General features: G+C 44.7%; 1 protein-coding gene across 14 annotated transcripts in view; it reads right to left on the reverse strand.

The window, feature by feature from the left end:
- Positions 1–19,836, reverse strand: part of LOC110490288 (pleckstrin homology domain-containing family A member 5) — a 178,874-nt gene that overhangs the window by 1,690 nt on the left and 157,348 nt on the right. For 2 of the 14 annotated variants that reach the window (XM_036944584.1, XM_036944580.1), the window contains 19 exons: positions 17,629–17,804; positions 16,975–17,312; positions 16,685–16,768; positions 15,602–15,721; positions 14,924–14,977; positions 13,432–13,512; positions 9,900–9,965; positions 9,633–9,713; positions 7,566–7,715; positions 6,357–6,458; positions 6,105–6,257; positions 5,659–5,847; positions 4,843–4,987; positions 4,459–4,592; positions 3,998–4,198; positions 3,088–3,657; positions 1,936–2,087; positions 1,568–1,737; positions 254–388 (listed from right to left, as the gene is read on the reverse strand). In XM_036944584.1, the coding sequence (XP_036800479.1) occupies positions 294–388; positions 1,568–1,737; positions 1,936–2,087; positions 3,088–3,657; positions 3,998–4,198; positions 4,459–4,592; positions 4,843–4,987; positions 5,659–5,847; positions 6,105–6,257; positions 6,357–6,458; positions 7,566–7,715; positions 9,633–9,713; positions 9,900–9,965; positions 13,432–13,512; positions 14,924–14,977; positions 15,602–15,721; positions 16,685–16,768; positions 16,975–17,312; positions 17,629–17,804 (3,061 nt within the window). In that variant the 3' untranslated portion in view covers positions 254–293. Of the gene's footprint in view, positions 1–253; positions 389–1,567; positions 1,823–1,935; positions 2,088–3,087; positions 3,658–3,997; positions 4,199–4,458; positions 4,610–4,842; positions 4,988–5,658; positions 5,848–6,104; positions 6,258–6,356; positions 6,459–7,565; positions 7,716–9,632; positions 9,714–9,899; positions 9,966–13,431; positions 13,513–14,923; positions 14,978–15,601; positions 15,722–16,684; positions 16,769–16,974; positions 17,313–17,628; positions 17,805–19,836 lie in introns of those variants that run through there. The other 12 variants (XM_036944581.1, XM_036944583.1, XM_036944582.1 and 9 more) reach the window with 12 other exon arrangements.

A 19,836-nucleotide genomic window follows, 5' to 3' on the forward strand; every position in this document is an offset into this window, starting at 1 on the left:
CCGCACATCGACTCTGTACCTGCACCCCCTGTATATAGCCTCGCTATTGTTATTTTACTGCTGCTATTTCATTATCTGTTACTTTTATTTGTTATTCTTATTTTTTGTTGTTGTCTTTTAAAAATGTTTTAAACTGCATTGTTGGTTAGGGCTTGTAAGTAAGCATTTCACTATAAGGCCTGTTGTATTCAGCGCATGACATTTGATTTGATAAAGGTCAAAGGTTGTAGGTAAGGTCAGAGAAGTCTCTTACTGAGTGTAGTTCAGTTCACAGAACCACCTCCTCGACACGTCTACACACACATGAAGTGGGATCCGTCAGTGAGTTGAGGAGGAGATGGAGGAGAGGGAGAGGAGGAGGACTGGGGTGGAAAGGGCAGGCTTTTCACTGCAAACAACACACACAGTAGCAGTCAAAAGTTTGGACACACCTACTCACTCAAGGTTTTTTTTTTCATTTTTACCATTTTCTACATTGTGGAATAATAGAGAAGACTTTACAACTATGAAATACCACATGGAATCCATCAAGTGCTATGATGAAACTGGCTCTCATGAGGACAGGAAAGGAAGTCTCAGAGTTACCTCTAATGCAGAGAATAAGTTCATTAGAGTTAACTGAACCTCAGATTGCAGCCCAAATAAATGAATGTCAGAGTTCAAGTAACAGACATATCTCAACAGCAACTGTTCAGTGGAAACTGCGTGAATCAGGCCTTCATGGTCGAATTGCTGCAATGAAACCACTACCAAAGAACACCAATAACAAGAATAACTTGCATGGACCAAGAAACACAGGCAATGGACATTAGACTGGTGGAAATCTGTCATTTGGTCTGAGTCCAAATTTGAGATGTTTGGTTCCAACCGTCGTGTCTTTGTGAGATGCAGAGTAGGTGAACGGAGGATCTCTGCATGTGTGGTTCCCACCGTGAAGCATGGAGGAGGTGTAATGGTGCTTTGCTGGTGACACTGTCTGTGATTTATTTAGAATTCAAGGCACTTAAGCAGAATGTCTACCACAGCATTCTGCAGCGATATGCCATCCCATCTGGTTTGGGCTTAGTGGGACTATCATTTGTTTTTCAACAGGACAGTGACCCAAAACAGACCTCCAGGCTGAGTAAGGGCTATTTGACCAAGAAGGAGAGTGATGGAGTGCTGCATCAGATGACCTGGCCTCCACAATCACCTGACCTCAACCCAATTGAGATGGTTTGGGATGAGATGGACCGCAGAGTGAATGAAAAGCAGCCAACAAAGAAAAGCAGCATATGTGGGAACCCCTTCAAGACTGTTGGAAAAGCATTCCTCATGAAGCTGGTTGAGAGAATGCCAAGATTCTGCAAAGATGTGTTATTTAATAGATTTGATGTCTTCACTATTATTCTACAATGTAGAAAAATAGTACAAATAAAGAAAAACCCTTGAATGAGTAGGTGTCCAAATTTGGACTGGTACTGTACGTAAATGCTTTGACATTTATCAGTTATATATCAATCAATCAATCAATCAATCAATCATTTCATCAATCAATCATCATCAACAAAGCACTTTGTTCTCTTACCTGCCATCAGGTTGTTGTTGAGTTTAGCGCCCTCTACTGGTAGTTCATAGGATATGTTAATGTTGTTCCCCTGGGTCTCATGCTCCGGGGCCTCCCCTTGCATCACCTCACTCTGCATCATGTCCTCCTCAAGTTCAGGAGTCAGTGCTTCTGACACAGCAGCTGGCAAACTGGCACAGTCACACCTTCACATACAGGCCTTATTCCAATACTTACAAATGCATCCTTCTTTTCTGCCTTTAATGAGTCACTGATCTAAATACAGTTGGATTAAGGAAGGGATGGTTTTAAAGTATTCAAACAGGGTCAAAGTTGCTATCGATCCAGAGAGGCTAAGATATGTCCTGGTGAGGCCCAGCTAGTCTCACCTGTTGTGGGGAATGAGGGTGTTGGGAGTGTGGGTGTTTCTCCTCTCTGTCTCCCTCTCCCCCTGCTGTTGATGTTGTCCAGGGATCAGGTATTGTACATACAGGGGCTTCACACCCTGATCCGATATCACCATCATCTGGGTCTCTGACACCTGCAACACACGGACAGTGAGATAGACTGTAGTCTGGCTGTGTTCAGGCGGTACCAAACAGGAAAATATGTTTTGAAACGGAGCTCTTATTTTTGCCCTACTGAACACGATCTTGGTGGTCTAATGTCAATCCCTAGCGGCTACCTCATCGATGTTTGGGGATCTGAAGAAACCGGGTAGGTGTAAGGCACCACTCCAGTCCTTGAGTAACTCCAGCAGTACATTTGGTTTATTCTAACCGCTGACAAGCCCACCTGATTCAAACGGTCAACTCATCATCAAGCCACCCAGCCACTCAGCGATGTTTGCCCGGGGCTACAAGAAAAAATGCATACTGTTGAGGATCCACAAGGACTGGAGTTGAGACACATTGGTATAAGACACATGGTGATAACTAATGGACTTAAGCAGCTTTCGCCATATTATTATTTTTTAACTGGGCTACTAAATCAGAGGACATTAATTGAGCCAACTGCATCATCATCATCATCAGATCATGAGATTCCGTGGAGCTCAGGCCAGCTCTGGGAGGTGTCTCTCTCTCGCTCTCTCTAGCCCAGTGTGAGTCACCACGGCTAGGCTGAGGCCCAGAGATAAACCCCTAAATCCAGCCTGGATCCTCCTCACGCCCACAAAGCCTCCCAGATCAGATTAAAGGACATTAACACGGAGACCAGGCTGCCAACACAACACAACCATTTACGCCCTAAAACCCTGAAACACTCTTAGTGCGACATTATTGGATTAGATATAAATGTATACTTGTACAAGTCTTTCCTCTCTCTCTGAATACTCTCTTTGAAAACGTTCATTTTTCAGTGAAGGAACACAGTGCTCTGTGCATCCTCGGTAAGGATCTTTCTTATTTATACAGAGTTACAGTACACCATGCTGACTCAGTCACCACTCCTACTAGTCATAAACATACGTATCAAATGATATTGTCTGCCATACATATTCTGCTCTCTGGTGGTCTGTGTGAGTGGGGACACTCTCCTACCTCTGTGTCCATGTTGGAGCTCTCCGTCCGGGGCTGTGGCTCCTCCTCACTCAGCCTGGGGACAGGGATGACATCCACCTCCTCAGCTCTGTAGCTGATCTCCTCCACCACAGTGATTTCCATCTCCAGCTCCACCAATGCAGCCGTGTCAATATCCAGCGCCTCTTCTGGAGACACTGCAGTCCTCCCTCTGACGAGTTCTTCAGCTGCAGCTCTAGCCCTCTCCAATTCTTCTGCAGCTGCTGCTACTGCGGCCCGGTCTCTCTCCAACTCCTCTTCTACAGCCACAGCAGTCCTCTCCAACTCCTCTTCTACAGCCACAGCAGTCCTGGCCATCTCCTGCTCCACCACTGCAGCCACCTCAGTCATGTCTCGCTCCAGCTTTTCTATTGCAGCTCGACCCTTCTCCATTTCTTCTTCAGCAGCTGCTGCAGCTCTGTCTCTCTGCAGCTCCAGTTCTGCACCTCGGTCCCTCTCCAGATGCTCTGTAACTCGGCCCCTGACCTCCTCCAGGTCTTGCAGTGCTGCCTCCAGCTCCTGGGTGTCGGTGGAGAACACCTCCAGCCTGACCTGCAGGAGACACACATGCCAAATTAATAACTCAGTTTAACAGTGTGTACACAATCACATTCAATGCTGTGAAACAAGGTTTATCAACACACACACACACGCACACGCACGCACACACACACACACACACACACACACACACACACACACACACACACACACACACACACACACACACACACACACACACACACACACACACACACACACACACACACACACACACACACACACACACACACACACACACACACACACACACACACACACACACAGACACACGCGTAGTCCTATCAAGTCCTATCAAACACACACACCAAACCGAGGAGAGGTTGGTTACCTGTGTAACAAAGGGGTTCTCCTTGGAGAAGGATGGAGAGCGTGAGGGGGAGATACTGCTGCTACTTCTCTTCTTCTCCCTGAGCGAGGCCTGCTGGTGTCTCCTGATCCTCTCCAGCTGCTCCTCTACACTCATCCTGGCTCTGCCGCTCTCCCTCTCCCCCGGTCCGCACGTCTGCTCCACGGCACTGTGAGGACGCTCCTACAGGGGGAGCAGTGGAGCAGGGATCAGTCACGTTGGATTAGTATTACGTTTTATCTGCCCGTCTATTGGTGACGTATTATATCCATCTCCAGCTCTTGTAGTGGTAAAAATGTCAGGGAATGAATAGCAACAGTAGCACTTCCGAATCCAAAATCAGTGCTGTCCTGTCTATCAAACAACAGTTTCTAATATGTTAGCGAGGGTCAGTTTATAGTTCTGTTCCCCTGCTATTCCCTAAAGTGCTGAGTCAGACTTACAGTCCTGGGGTCAGGCTTCTTGCCCTTCCTCAGGGTGACGTAGGAGGCGATGGTGCAGGACTCTGGGGGGCTCATGGGGGATTTGGTCCTGGGAGGAACGATACCCACTGGGTAGACTGGTACTCCTAATGGGACTTGGAGGGGTGGGGGACTAAGTCAGTGACAAAGCCATTAGAGGTGTTTAATTTTTATATTCATTTAATAGAGTACTTATAAACCCTTTATAAGTAATACTTATAATACTCTTTATAAGTTGACCAATGGAATTTATAATTACTTCTTGAATTCACTGAATTACAATAGTTTTGACCCTAGCACGTATCCAGCCTGAAACAGCGGCGGCAGCGTGACCAAACTGGACTTTGTTGACAGACAGTGACTGACCTTTAGTGGCCGCAGGCTCCTTGTCAGTGGTCAGCCCCGTCTGTAGTCTGTCCTTGTCATTGTCCTCTCCGTTGTTATCGTCCACCTCCTCGGCCACAGTGGTCAGCTCTGGTTCACTCTTATACAGACGGTAGTCTGGGCCTTGCTGTAGAGGGACAGAGAGTCAGCACACTGAGAGGTGCACGCATAGGAAACACTGACACTCGCAGGTCACAAGGTGGTCACGATGGATGTGACCGATGGATGGTCGAGGGACATTTAAAACGGAGTCGAAAAGAGCAGAAAACGGTTAACTGACACTCCAAACACTAAGAGTAGTCACAACGCAGCACAGCACTCAGACACAGTCGGAATGACAACTGGGGTGGAATCACACACGCTTCCATGGAAAGAAGAATAAGCCAAACTGAAGAGCAAACAGATGATAAACCAAAGGAATGAATGTCAAACTCAACACTCCAGGGTAAGAGGCAGGGTAAAACCTGAATGTCTACAAATGGTAAAACAAATGATTCAGAGCAAATGAAAAGAGAGTCACAGCGGTGACCCAAGTTGGCGATGAGAGATTAACCATGTGTGGTGCGGGTAAAGGTAGAGGGTCAGGGGTCAACTTGTTCTGGTCTTGTACAGAGTAGGATAAAACTGCCCCTAGACACTGACCTACGATCAGTTTTGTATTACCTCACCCTAACAGTTAAGATTAGAATTTGGTGAAGTTAAACAGATCCTAGATCTGTGCTTAAGGGCAAGTAGCGATGATGAAGCACAAGGACAGGGGTTGAAGGGTCAGGCGTGACGAGTCAGCATGTCTCTTACACTGCTGTGTGTTCCGTTCCTCTGGCCGTGCTTGCTTGTGTGTGGTGGCGGACGGGCGCCCGAGGGGGAGGGAAGGGGGGGTACTGCGGGAGGGCGCTCTGTTGAGCCGTAGGACTGGGGGAGGGGTGGGCGGGGGGGCTGACGGTCACCCTCCGTGAGAGAACAGAGTGACCGGAACAAGGTCACCGGCTGCCGCATGAGGAGAGGATAGATAGAAAGTTGTTGTTGTTGAGACACTCTTGGGACAACAGTAAGCCACACCACACAAGAGTATTAGACAGATCAGCACAGTCTCCTGTGGCATTGAGTGGAGCTATCTGGCTCACATCCGTTTCACATGTAGGCTGCGGACAGCTTTAAATCAGTTCACAAAGACTCCATAAACAGATTATATACAGTACTTATCTTGTGTTTTTCTTTATCCATAGACTAGAAGTGAGACTCACCTCGTTCTTCTGTAGGTTTGAGATGGGTTTGGAACCAAGGAAACCAGTGTCAGTGGTCCTCTGGGGTTTGTTCTTGGCCAGAGCCTCCATCACATCTTGGATCCTCCACAGCTCTTTCTGGATGTGGACATGCTGCTGGCTGGGAGGTTCCGTCTGCTCACACAGTGACAGAAAATGATTAAAAAACACTCTCCATCTTGCAAAGGCATGTTTGCATGTGTGTGAGAGGTTGAGAGAGAGAGAGAGTCTTACCTGTGGGCTGCCCAGGGCCTCTAGCTGTTCCAACAGGTTTGTTTTGGCCAGAGAGACGCCAGATTCCATTTTATCATACTCCCTCCACGACCGCTCCAACTCCTGAGAGACGAGAGGGTGTCACTACTAGACAGCGTGTGTGTGTGTGTGTGTTTATGCACTGACACTCACAGCATTGACCCTGGAGAGATCTTGACAGGTGCTGATCAGTGTGTGTTGACATCTGCATGTACAGTGTGTGTGTGTGTGTGTGTGTGTGTGTGTGTATACATATTGTGGCGAAATCCTGCACGGAGCCTTCACCGTGCGCTGCCACTTTAAGAGCGCATCAGCAGTAAGGAAGGAGAAAATAAAGACAGCTCGTTCAGCTCTTTGGGGAGGAGCTCTTGGTTGGCGTGACAGTTTGATTGTGTGTGCTATGCTGCAGAAGTTTGGTTAATTTTCAGCATATGTAGTTTATAAAGTATTTAACTTAATCATCGGTGTGACAGTTCTAGGTCCGCGCCGGTTATGGATCGCATGGAATTAGTAGCAACATTGTTACGAGGCTTTGACATACAAACCATCGGATGGTCAGACAGTACACCGGCACGCCTGAAGACCACAGCTAAGATCTCTCTTGTTCTCTTTCTCTCTTTAGAGCTGGACTATTATTGCCCTGCCAGAAGTATTTGGGTGGACATTTTAGTTAAAAGTGAGGTTGCTTGTAAATTGTGTATTGTTATTTGAACTGTATTGAGGTGGGGTGTACTAATGACATGTGGCTGAGAAGATTGTGGACATTTTTAAGGCCTTTGTTGTGTCTAAGAACACCCCCCACATTCAAACCCTCTGCACTCCTCCACTGGATGATAATACAGATTACTGCAAATCCTCTGTTGATGACTGGGTTCTTTCTTGTATAAAGTCGCTGTTCAATTGCTCTGCCATTATTATTAGTATTATTATTATTGTGTGAGTTATTATGGGTGGGGTTACCCCTGTGCTGTGATGTGGGTTTTATATGGTGTGTATTCTCTTTTCTCTCCACTGGTTATCTGGTAAACAGGCTACCCTCTAGGCAGTCTCTTCTGCTGATGTGTGTTGGTCTGGTAGTGGTACTCTCTCTATTCTACTATTTTCCTTTCGGCATGGTTAATACCTGCCTGGCGCCCGAACAAAATCTCTCTTTACCCCTCTCTAATAAATACCGCTACAATATGAACTCACAGTGTTGACCCGTGCCAGTTCTCTACAGGTACTGAGCAGTCCATTCTGCAGTACGTCTCTCTGCTGTATAAGGCTCTGTACGGCCGCTGGGTTGTCAGAACTCTGCTCTATCTCCTGACTGGCAGACAGCAAAGCTGTCTCCAGGGTGTTCTGCAGAGATAGGAAGAGGAAGAAGACGACAACGACACAGGTCAGCACAACATCTACGGCCAACATTTGTCTGACGACTACACACAGAAACACAAACAGAACCACAGGCAAAGAACCAACCAAACATTATCATAGCATCGCCACCATCAAAAGTGTGTACCGCCACTCCGAGGACCCTAGGGGGCAGGCTAGAGCTGCTGTCTGCAAGGGAGAGAGAGTCAGTTCCCAGCTGTGAGTCTGCTAGCTCGTCTATACACTGTGGTACAAGCCTGGCAAAAGAGGGTTGGTAGCCTTGGAGAGACCATGAGAAAGTATTCATACCCCTTGACGTATTCCACATTTTATTTTGTTACAGCCTGAATTCAAAACGGATAAAAACATGTTTTTAAAGTCACCCGTTTACACACAGTATCTCATTTACATAAGTATTCACACCCCTGAGTCAATACTTTTTTTGGAGCAACTTTTTCAGCGATTACAGCTGTGAGTCTTTCTGGGTCTCTAAGTCTCTCTTCAAAATTCTTCAAGCTCTGTCTGTCAAATTGGTTGTCGATCATTGCTAGACAACCATTTTCAGGTCTTGCCATAGATTTTCAATGCAGATTAAAGTCAAAACTGTAAATCGGCCACTCAGGGAACAATCACAGTCTTCTTGGTACGCAACTCCAGTGTAGATTTGGTCTTGTGCTTTAGGTTATTGTCCTGCTGAAAGGTGAAATCAACTCAAAGTGTCTGGTGGAAAGCAGATTGAACCACATTTTCCTCTAGGATTTTGCCTTTGCTTAGCTCCATTCAGTTTCTTAATTATCCTGGAAAAAACTCCCCAGTCCTTAATGATTACAAGCGCAAGCATACCCATAACATGATGCAGCCACCACTATGCTTGGAAATATGGAGAGTGGTACTCAATAATGTGTTGTATTGGATAACACTTTGTATTTAGGACAAAAAGTGAATTACCACATTTTTTGCAGTACTACTTGTAGTAAACAGGATGCATGTTTTGGAATATTTTATTATGTACAGGCTTCTGTCTTTTCAGTCTGTCATTTAGGTTAGTATTGTGGAGTAACTGCAATGTTGTTGATCCATCCTCAGTTTTATCCTATCACAGTCATTAAAATCTGTAACTGTTTTAAACTTACCATTGGCATCATGGTGAAATCACTGAGCGGTTTCCTTCCTTTCCAACAACTGAGTTAGGAAGGACGCCTGTATATTTGTAGTGAATGGGTGTATTGATATACCACCCAAAGTGTAATTAATAACTTCACCATGCTCAAAGGGATATTCAATGCCTACTTTTTTATTTTTACCCATCTACCAATAGGTGTCCTTCTTTGAGAGGCATTGGAAAACCTCCCTGGTCTTTGTGGTTGAATCTATGTTTGGAATTCGCTACTCAACTGAGGGACCTTACAGTTAATTGTATGTGTGGTACAGAGATGAGGTAGTCATTAAAAAAAATAATGTTAAACACTATTTTTGCACACTATTATTGAGTCCATGCGTCTTATTATGTGACTTATTAAGCAGATGTTTACTCCTGAACTTATTTAGGCTTGCCATAACACATGGGCTGAATACTTATTGACTCAAGACATTTCAGCTTTTCATTTTTGATTAATTTGTAAAAATGTCTAAAAACGTAATCCTGCTTTGAAATTACGGGGTATTGTGTGTAGACCAGTGACCAAAAAATCTCAAGTTAATCAATAGTAAATTCAGGCTGTAACAAAATGTGGAAAATGTCAAGGGATGTGAATACATTCTGAAGGCACTGTATCTCCTTCAGTTTCGGCACACTCTCTCTCCTTCTCTCCCTCTGTATGATAAAGGTCTACTCCAGCCTCAGACAGCCCAGTGTGTGTGTTTGTGAAGCAAGTTGTCAGTTGAAAGTCTGTGTACAGTAGTTACCTTCTCTCTGTGTAGTTGCTGTAGTTTCTCCTCCTGTGTTCTCACCACTTGGTCCTGCTCACACAGTCTGCTCAGCTTAGTCTGAAACACACACACACACACACACACACACACACACACACCAGTGTGGTATTCTATTAATTGAATCTTTCAATCTATGTCTAGGAAGCCAACTGCTGTGTGTCCAGACTAGAGGATAGGTGCAAAGGGAAATTAATGCTTTGCCCTCTACCTTGACAAAACAATAATAAAAGGACTTGGTCTTACGTCTATGTCGATGTCCTCTGGCCTCTGGTGGCTGTAGGAGTTGTCTTTGTAGTCCTCGGGGCTGATCTGAAACACCAGACAGCCTTAGAGACACACATGCCTTGTTTACACATGCAGCCCAATTGTGATCTTCTTTTCACTAAATGGTCTTCTGACCAATCAGATCTGCTCTGAAAAAGATCTGATTTGAAAAGATCTGATGTGATTGGTCAAAAGACCAATTAGTGGAAAAAAGATCACAATTGGGCTGCCTGTGGGAAGACAGCCACAGACAGGGGACGGCAAAACAACCTGTAATACAGACCCATGACATGGGGTGTTTCTCAATAGTCTACTTGTCTCCTTGTTAAAACTTCTTTGGGATAGGGGGCAGCATTTTCACTTTTGGATGAGTAGCGTGCCCAGAGTGAACTGCCTCTTACTCAGTCCCAGATGCTAATATATGCATATTATTAGTATTGGATAGAAAACACTCTGAAGTTTCTAAAACTGTTTGAATGATGTCTGTGAGTATAACAGTACTCATATGGCAGGCAAAAAATCCAAACAGGAAGTGGGAAATCTGAGGTTTGTAGTTTCTGAACTCACCCCTATCGAATACACAGTTGGATATGGGTTATTTTGCACTTCCTAATGCTTCCACTAGATGTCAACCGTCTTTAGAACGTTGTTTCAGGCTTCTACTGTGAAGGGGGGCCCGATGGGAGCTGTTTGACTAAGGGGTCTGCCTGCAGCCTCGTTCTCAGTCACGCGCAGTTCACATGAGGGGTATCTCTCTCGTTCCATTGCTTTTCTACAGACAATGGAATTCTCCGGTTGGAACATTATTGAACATTTATGATAAAAACATCCTAAAGATTGATTCTATACTTAGTTTGACAAGTTTCTTCAAACTGTAATATAACTTTTTGAACTTTTCGTCCGACTGGACCTGAACGTGATTTTGGATTTGTTTACCAAACGCCCTAATAAAAGAAGCCATTGGACATAAATGATGGACATTATCGAACAAAACAAGCATTTATTGTGGAACTGTGATTCCTGGGAGTGCATTCTGATGAAGATCATCAAAGGTAAATTCATATTTATGATGCTATTTCTGACTAATGTTGACTGCGAAACATGGCGGATATTTATTTTGGCTGGTTTGGGCTCTGAGCGCCGTTCTCAGATGATGCTTTTCCCGTAAAGTTTTTTTGAAATCTGACACAGCGGTTGCATTAAGGAGAAGTGTATCTAAAGTTCCATGCATAACACTTGAATTTTCATCAACATTTATAATGAGTATTTCTGTGAATTCATGTGGCTCTCTGCAATATCACTTCATGTTTTGAAACTACTGAACATAACACGCCAATGTAAAATAAGATTTTTGGATATAAATATGAACTTTACCGAACAAAACATACATGTATTGTATAACATAAAGTCCTTTGAGTGTCATCTGATGAAGATCATCAAAGGTTAGTGATTCATTTTATCTCTATTTGTGCTTTTTGTGACTCCTCTCTTTGGCTGGAAAAATGGCTGGGATTTTCTGTGAGTTGGTGGTGACCTAACATAATCATTTGTGGTGCTTTCTCTGTAAAGTATTTTTGACATCAGACACTGTGGCTGGAATAACGAGAATGTTATCTTTAAAAGGGTGCCTAATACTTCTATGTTTGAGAAATTTGATTTATGAGATTTCTGTTGATTTTGTATTTGGCGCCCTGCAATTTCATTGGCTGTTGGCGAGCCAGTCCTAGACAGGTTAAAGAACTGGACAGGTAAAAGCACATTTCTATTAGGTATCCACCATACTGATGACAGCCGTCCCGTGTCTTCCGATCAGTGCAGATGAAGGAGATGACACAAGGAGTATTAAGATGCACCCATGGTCTGGTTATTCATTTGTGATGTGGTTTTCATGGTAAATATCTGTGTCCTTACAAGAGTTGTCCACAGGGTCAACAAAGCCCAGAGAGAGAAGAGAGGGAGGGAGGGTGAAATGGAGCTCTCCATGCAATTTCATTGACCTTGTCTTCACATGACTTATGACTTAACAACACTTTGGATACAACTTCTCAGCCCAAATGTCCATTTCACAATAAGGAGTGTCAGTCCCCTCTGCTGGGAAATCAGACTGTGTTTTCCACTTCAGTAGCATCACTGATAACAGTCCTACTGATGGAGGCTCCAGGGGTGTGAAGAAGCTATGGAGGACAGGAAGCTGGCATCAGGAGGTCACCAGAGACTAGAGGAGGATGTTCTAACACACACACACACACACACACACACACCCTTAAGAGAGGCTAGAGGGCTGCTGTAGTGGTTGGCTAGGCTTGGTGTATAGTCCTCTGTGCTGGCAGCTCTGCCCTGTGCCACACTAATTACCGTCCCCTCTGTGCACTCTTCATTACTGTCCCCCGGTACACTCTGTCATGGCTGGAGCTTGACTAATGAAAACCTCTAAAAGACCTGGGCTAAATCTGGCCCTTACGGAGGCACACACATTAACGCACACAGTCACACACACACACACACACTGCGCACACACACACAGCTAGGGAAAACCAGCCATCCTCACACTCCTGACTACTTCAGTTAAGGAGCAAGCAGATGATTTTCAACCCCAGGACGGCTAAAGAGGGGGAGGTTTAAGAGAGCAGGGCTGAAGTCATACCTGTAGAAGCCTGTAATAAAATGATAATTTAGCACAGTGGAAAGGCCAGACTATGGACCCCACACAGTACACCCTCTAGGACAATTTACCCAGCTACAAATAAAATACCCCTGCACTCTTTCATTCACTGTTACACTATTGGGCCACCACACAAAAAAGGAAGTCATGGTATTTTATTAACTTTTTATTTAACCTTTATTTAACTAGGCAAGTCAGTTAAGAACAAATTATTATTTACAATGACGGCCTACCGGGGAACAGTAGGTTAACTGCCTTGTTCAGGAGCAGAACGACAGATTTTTTTACCCTATCAGCTCGGGGATTCGATCCAGCAACCTTTCGGTTACTGGCCCAACGCTCTAACCACTAGGCTACTTAAACAACAGGTTATCCATTGAGCTCGTATCAAACCCATGTAGACAAACTGAACACAACATTACAAAGCACAGAGAAGAGAGGTGCTGATTTGACTGTGATCGTACAGCGCAGAGCCAACATAAGATCCATCATCAACAGCATTGGTATTGCAGGAAGATGGGGGGGTATGGCTCTAAGGTAGCAGCCACCGTAATTCCCAGCAGCAACAATACCATCAAGTTACAATGAGGTAGGATGGGCATGGCTAATTAACATCCACCATAACCCAACCTCGGACTGATGAATAAAGCACAAATGAATGGAGAGGATGTGCTGTAGTCAAAACAACACATGAAGGTACATGTCAAACAATGTTGGGATCATGACACCAGGAAGAGGGGGAACTGACTGCCTGACTGCATCCAATGTGAACAAAAACAGGAGAGATCGATGATGAAGGGAGGAGAGGAGTGCAGGACAAGAGTCATTGGTTTGCCAATAAGACCTTACTTGCTGGTACAGTTGAGGCCGTGGTGCAGAGTTCTCAATCATAGTGTGAATCGTGAAGATTAACGGCTCATTGTCCTTCGTCTAGTGGAGATCGACGTTAGGCAGGGTGGAAGGGAGCAACAACACACAACAGCATAATATAGGTGTTAGTTAGCGAACACAACGGCAGAGCCTAGAAAGGATCCATCGAAATAAAGAACACATTGTTGTTATAAGGTACTAGTGATTGAGGGAGACGGGGGGCCTTGAGCCAACAACCCTGGGGTTATAGCCACCACCTGTACCATAAAGGCCCAGAACTCTTGGGAGAAGTCCTAGTATGTTTACAGTACATACAAGGAGGCTACAGTTGGGTCCAAAGACACTATTGCCAGTCCCTCTCTGCAGACGGAGGAGAGACAAAACGGTCCTGATTTTCTTAATATCATCCCGACCAAAAACTACCAACAAAACAGCAAAACAATTGCATGCATCAGAGCCTATGGACCAGGGGGGGAGAGCAGGGTCGGCGAGTTAAAGTTCATTCATAACCCGCTGTGAAATTGCCTGCCATTAGAGGTGAAAGCCTTTGAAATGGCAGATCAAATCACTTCATATTTGGTTAGAGGGGTCACAATCAGACTCCGTTAAGTCACTAAGTGAGGTCCCTCGTGTGCACATGGTAGAGTGGTTTCTCCTGCTACACATGACCTTTTCAGAAACAGGAACTCAATTATTTACCCGTTCTAAACCAAAGGGCCCGATCGGAAAAACAAACGGCACCTTTAGACGTCTGCCCTGATTATCTATGCCTGAGTGAGCGCTAGTCAGAACGTCAGTCGCTCGTCCTAGCCACTTTACCTGAAACCCCAGAGGTTGTTTCTATAGTCTTAATTACATTATGATAATGACATGACTAACTCATCATCAAAAGTTGAAGTTTGCTCTCGGGCTTTCTCAAGCTTGACTTACATTCATTTTTTTCTATAAAAACTGTTCTCCGGGGACTGTACGAACTATACAGCACAAAAACACACGAGTAATCTTATTAGTTTAGGGCAGCATTACCATGCCAAGAAAGGCATTTAAAAAAACATTTTTAAAGTATTTTTTACTTTTCTTGTACTGAGCTAGACAATATGTCCTCCTGTGGGAATGCAGGTTTGCGCAGCTCCTATTCTGCAGTGAACGGTATATGCTTCAGGAGGGCCGGAGAGAAAATGAATGAAGAAGGAGAGAGAACGTATAGAAAAGACAAAAAGGAGCGCGGCCCTGGCATTTGAGTCACTGATAACCCTGGGCAGAGTGAGAGCAGCTGGGTGTATGACCAACCCTGAGGAGTGCCTAACCCTGAGAGACACACACACAGAGAGAGACAGAGAGATAGAGAGAGGGAGACACAGAGAGAGAGAGAGGGAGACACACACAGAGAGAGAGAGAGAGAGAGAGAGAGAGAGAGAGAGAGACAGAGACAGAGACTGAGAGCAACCAAAGATATAGCAGTACTCCTCACCTGGCTGTCCAGATACATGAGGTTCCTCTGAAGGTGATGAGACAGAACCTCACTCTAACATCAGAAGGCAGTAGAGAAAGAGGGAAGAGAGAAGAGTCAGACAGGAGAGAAAGAGAGAAGGGAGAGGGAGATTGAGTAAGGCAAACAGTAGGAAATAGAAGTAGAACTGGTACAAGCTGATAGTGAAAGATGGAGATGAAAGAGGAAGTCGCTACTGTGGCTTTGGCATTAATCCGAAGCATGAACCACCACAGCCATTTACTGTTGATTACTGAACTAAACCAAACCATGCAAAACCCATTGCAACTACTTACCAACACTTTCCTCGTAAAGGTATTGGGAAACCACAGCAGACAACAAGAAGGCAATCACATGATACTCATACCATGCTGTCCTCTGCATGTCAACAGATCAAAATATGAAATCAAGGCCAGATGAACACAGCACACCAAAGGGTTGAAAGGAGTTCAAAACTGAACCAAAACTCAACCATACCACCACTGAACCACACAGGTTGGAGCAAACACATAATATGCATTCACTGGAATGCATGGCCTGCTCATAGAGCCTTGAGCTGCATGGAGATGACACATCAACACCCAACCACCCACACACACACACACCACTCCTGGAGGTGACCAATGACATGCTGTGTATGTGCACCCTCCTGGTGCTAACCTTGGCGTTGGGCCCCTCCATGCTAAGGATCATTAGCTGAGCCACAGTGTGCTCCCGGATGCTGTTGAGCTCAGCCTGCTGCCGACGCAGCTTTATTAGCAGCAGGGTCAGCTCCTCTGGCTGCACAACGCAGCATAGACACAGAGGAGATAACGAGACAGTCAATTCATCCAGCGGTCGATCAATGAACAAATACATTAACCAAACCTCTCTTGATTTTCCATTTGGCGATGGTTTTAAATTGAGGAAAATTAGCGATAGCTTTTGTAATCCCTGCCCTAACCTATGTTTCTAACCAGGACTCTGACAAGTCTTTAGGCACAAGATGCCTTTGGAAACACTGGTTTTGGGTCTTGGCCTGTGCTGGGGCTGGGCTATAGGACTTACACCTTTAGAGAATCTGTCTGAAATAAACTCCCTCGGTCTCCTGACTCCAAACGGAGTAACTTTCCATCAAATGGAGATGAAAAGTGAGAGAATATATTCAGTAACAGTAAAAGCGATCATTTCAAATCACTTATTACAAATATTTCTCATCAACTGCATTCTGAAGCCGCCGCTCTGTGCGCATTCCACTGGAGTTGCACAATCACAATAATATTCAGAGAGTTACAAAATGAACTGTGGAGAATATCAATCTCTCTGGCTGATTCTAGTCTACTCAATTTGAGAGGACACAGCCAAAGGCAATTTCGTTGGTGCCACTATCTCTCTCTCTTTCCGTATCATCACCAAGACAATGCCATTATTTTAATCAAATTGTGTCTGCTACTGACAGAAATAACAAATGCTTGCAATAAAAGACAGCAGAGAATGTAACGAGGCACACACTCTGACAGAAATACAGTACACATACAGGCTATCCATTGTAGCATGACAGAACGACAGTAATACACGATAGCTTGTGTGCTTGTTTTTATTCCTGCCACAAAAACAGATTTGTAATTGCGTCCCATTGAAATCATACCAATAGCATAACTATCACTCACAATGCATTGTTGTTGAGAGAAAAGAGGACAGTAGAGAGGAGAACAAGAAAGCAGAGAAGAGGTGAAGGAGGTCAGAGAGAGATACGTGACTCACCGTCTTGCCCTGGAGTGACTGTGGGGTAATGGTCTGCACTGGGATGCCTGCTGGCATGGACCGGCGGTCAGGTGGGTAGTTATACTGTGTGAGAGAGAGAGACAGGATGCTCTGTTACATGTACTGATTTCAACTGGCCGACAACTCAAATTAATGCTCTATTAATAAATAAAATAACTACTGCTCAATGCAGAGCAATTCCAGTCATTTCTGTATGCTTGAAACCCCTGGTGATTATTTTGATGTGTAAGACTGGCTTAGATGATTGTGGTCCATTCCTTGTCCGTTACCTTGGTGAGGTGAGTCCTGTGCCTGCAGTCTATAGTCATAGTCTGGTCCCCTCTGAAGATGGGTGAGGACACCTCGGACCTGGTCGACCCTGGTGGGTTGTCTCTGCGGTGCTGGCCCGGGGGGGAGAAGGTGTGGTAGAGGGCCAGGGATCCATGGGAGGGGGATGTGGGGATGGAGGGGGCCACCCCCTGGTGCTCAGAGATGTTCCCCATGGTCTTGGGGCTGGGCAGGGTCCCGTAGTTGCCTGGTGGTGGTGGGCCCTGCCTGGAGAAGGCCTGCCTCTGCTGCCACTCATACAGCTGCCACATGGTGTCGTCCCTCATGGAGCGCCTCTTGTCTGCATTTACAGTTTTACATTTGAATCATTTTGCAGAGGCTCTTATCCACACAGACTTTAACTAGGTTAAAACAAATATATATCAACACAATATATCACAGTCATTACAAGTGAAACCGTACAACCTCAAGACAGCCACAATCTGCAAAATCAGTGCCAGAAAGAAAAGAAGTGCGAGTGCAAGAAAGTATAACAGCAAAGTCTTCAACTGCGTCCCAAACGGCACCTTATCCCCTATAGTCCCTGGTCAAAAGTAGTGCACTACATAGAGAATGGGGCACAGCCAAGTACAACAGTAAAGTTTAAGACCCATCACCTGCGTTGGATGTGGGAGCCAGGGCACGGTCGTAGATGGAGCCGGCCACGCTGCAGATGCTCTCGGGTCGGGACAGCATGTTCCTGGGGAGGGTACGGTAGCCCTCGGGGTAGCGGGGAACGATCTGGGCACGGTGGCTGGGCATGTTGCGGGGCAAGGTCTGGTAGGAGGTGATGCTGAAGGACAGGGGGACAATGAGGGGGAAATCAGTCAATGGATCAGCTGATAAAACATGATTTACAAATACGTTGATCAATCAATCCACTCATATAGCATTTTATAAACTGGGTGGTTCGAGCCCTGAATGCTGATTCGCTGACAGCCGTAGTATATCAGACCGTATACCACGGGTATGACGTGATGTGTCGTGCTTATGAACAGCCCTTAGCCATGGTATATTGGCCATACACACCACTTCATGTCTTATTGCTTAAATAAAGTTATAGAGAAGAACCTGGGCCTAACCCCTAAAGAGCAATAATAGATACTTAGTAGTGTAAGTGCAGCATGCTTACTGCCTCTCTCTGTTAGTCTTAACAGTACTGTAGAGTACCTACTACCTCCTGTAAAAGGCACTGTGCACTACCTACTACCTCCTGTAAAAGGCACAGTACAGTACCTATTACCTCCTGTAAAAGGCACTGTACACTACCTATTACCTCCTGTAAAAAAGGTACTGTACAGTACCTACTACCTCCTGTAAAAGGCACTGTACACTACCTACTGTAAAAGGCACTGGGCTCCAGCTCCCTCTCACAGGAAATGGGCTGTAGGTAATACAAACCAGTCTTAACCATTTAACCGTCTCTTCTTGAAAAAAATATGTCACTTTAAAATCCAAGTACGAACGACTCAAATAATAACATCTAGCTGTTTTTTTTATTTTTACAACTAGATGTTATTTTGGGAAATTACTAGCAATGTCATATTAGAATAGTAATTTGCATATCATTTTTACAAGAATATTATATACATTAATTTAGATCTGCTTGAATTGCTTTTATACAGTAGATATGTTTATATGTTAATAAGGACAGATGTCAAATTTGAACAAATCATGGTAATTTTGTGACCAAATCGGTGCTGTATCGCGCAACGTCCCCAAAATAGTTGTTACATTTCTAATGACGCAGGTTTTTCCTCCATGTTTCACACATGTTCAGGCTACCTTTTGAGATCATGTATGACAAAGTGTATTTTTTTTGTACTAGTATAGGCAAGTAGGAGAGTTGTTCAGATATCTTATTTTCAATACAGAACACACTTACATTGAACTTTTTTAAATGACTTATTTGGTATAAATATGGGTTACAGGAAAGCTCATCAGGCGTCTGTAAATAGAGGAAGTTCTTGGAAATGATCTTAGCAATGAACATCACAGCTATAATGCTACACGCACATACCCATACACACAAACGCACACCTCATGTGGAAAGGGAGGAGACAGAGCAATGTGTCCTCCCGCCACTAAGTCTTCTTGACAATTTTGGAGTGCCGCCATTTCCTAATGTCCTTGAATTTGGGATTTCACTTCAAGTATGTTACCATTATCTGCTACTGTAGTCTTCTCCAGAGCCCTGTAGCATATGCCTTTATGCAGGTTGACGTTTATAGGGATGAATCTTCTCCTGGAGGCCCAGCTAAGCGGTTTCCGTTAAAAGTCCAAATTGGCTATATAGTAAAACGTGTTTAAGGTTGGGCATAAAGTTAGCAGTGTGGTTAAGGTTAGGTTCAAAATCAGATTTTATGACTGTGGCTATGCCCGATAGTGACCACGAGTGTTGGGATTTGTTACTTGAAAAAGTACATAGTAATCATTACATTTAAGTAACACGTTATATTCCTATTTATGTTACTTTGCGTTACCTTAATGAAAAAAATCTGGCTCCACGACAGACTCCACTCTGGGTCGATATCATACTGTACTCACTGACAGGTATCTGGTCGACTCTATAGGAATGTACAGTACGACGGATGTAAATTGTGTGGCGGAAAACGTAGCAGAAATCCTGAGATTCGTCTGCCGCGCCCTCCCCTCTGTAAATCTACCCACCCACCTAGGCAGCGCCGACATGAACAGCTTTCCAGTCTTATCTCCCTGGCTTTCCCTGTTCCATGATAATGCCCTTTTAGTGTAAGAGCTGTTTGAAAAGATTGCCTGAAATTTCAGCCTGTTTTGGTGGGATGGAATTTTGCATGCTTGGCGAC

Source organism: Oncorhynchus mykiss, chromosome 15 (genome assembly GCF_013265735.2).
Source record: "Oncorhynchus mykiss isolate Arlee chromosome 15, USDA_OmykA_1.1, whole genome shotgun sequence".
Taxonomy (NCBI): domain Eukaryota; kingdom Metazoa; phylum Chordata; class Actinopteri; order Salmoniformes; family Salmonidae; genus Oncorhynchus; species Oncorhynchus mykiss.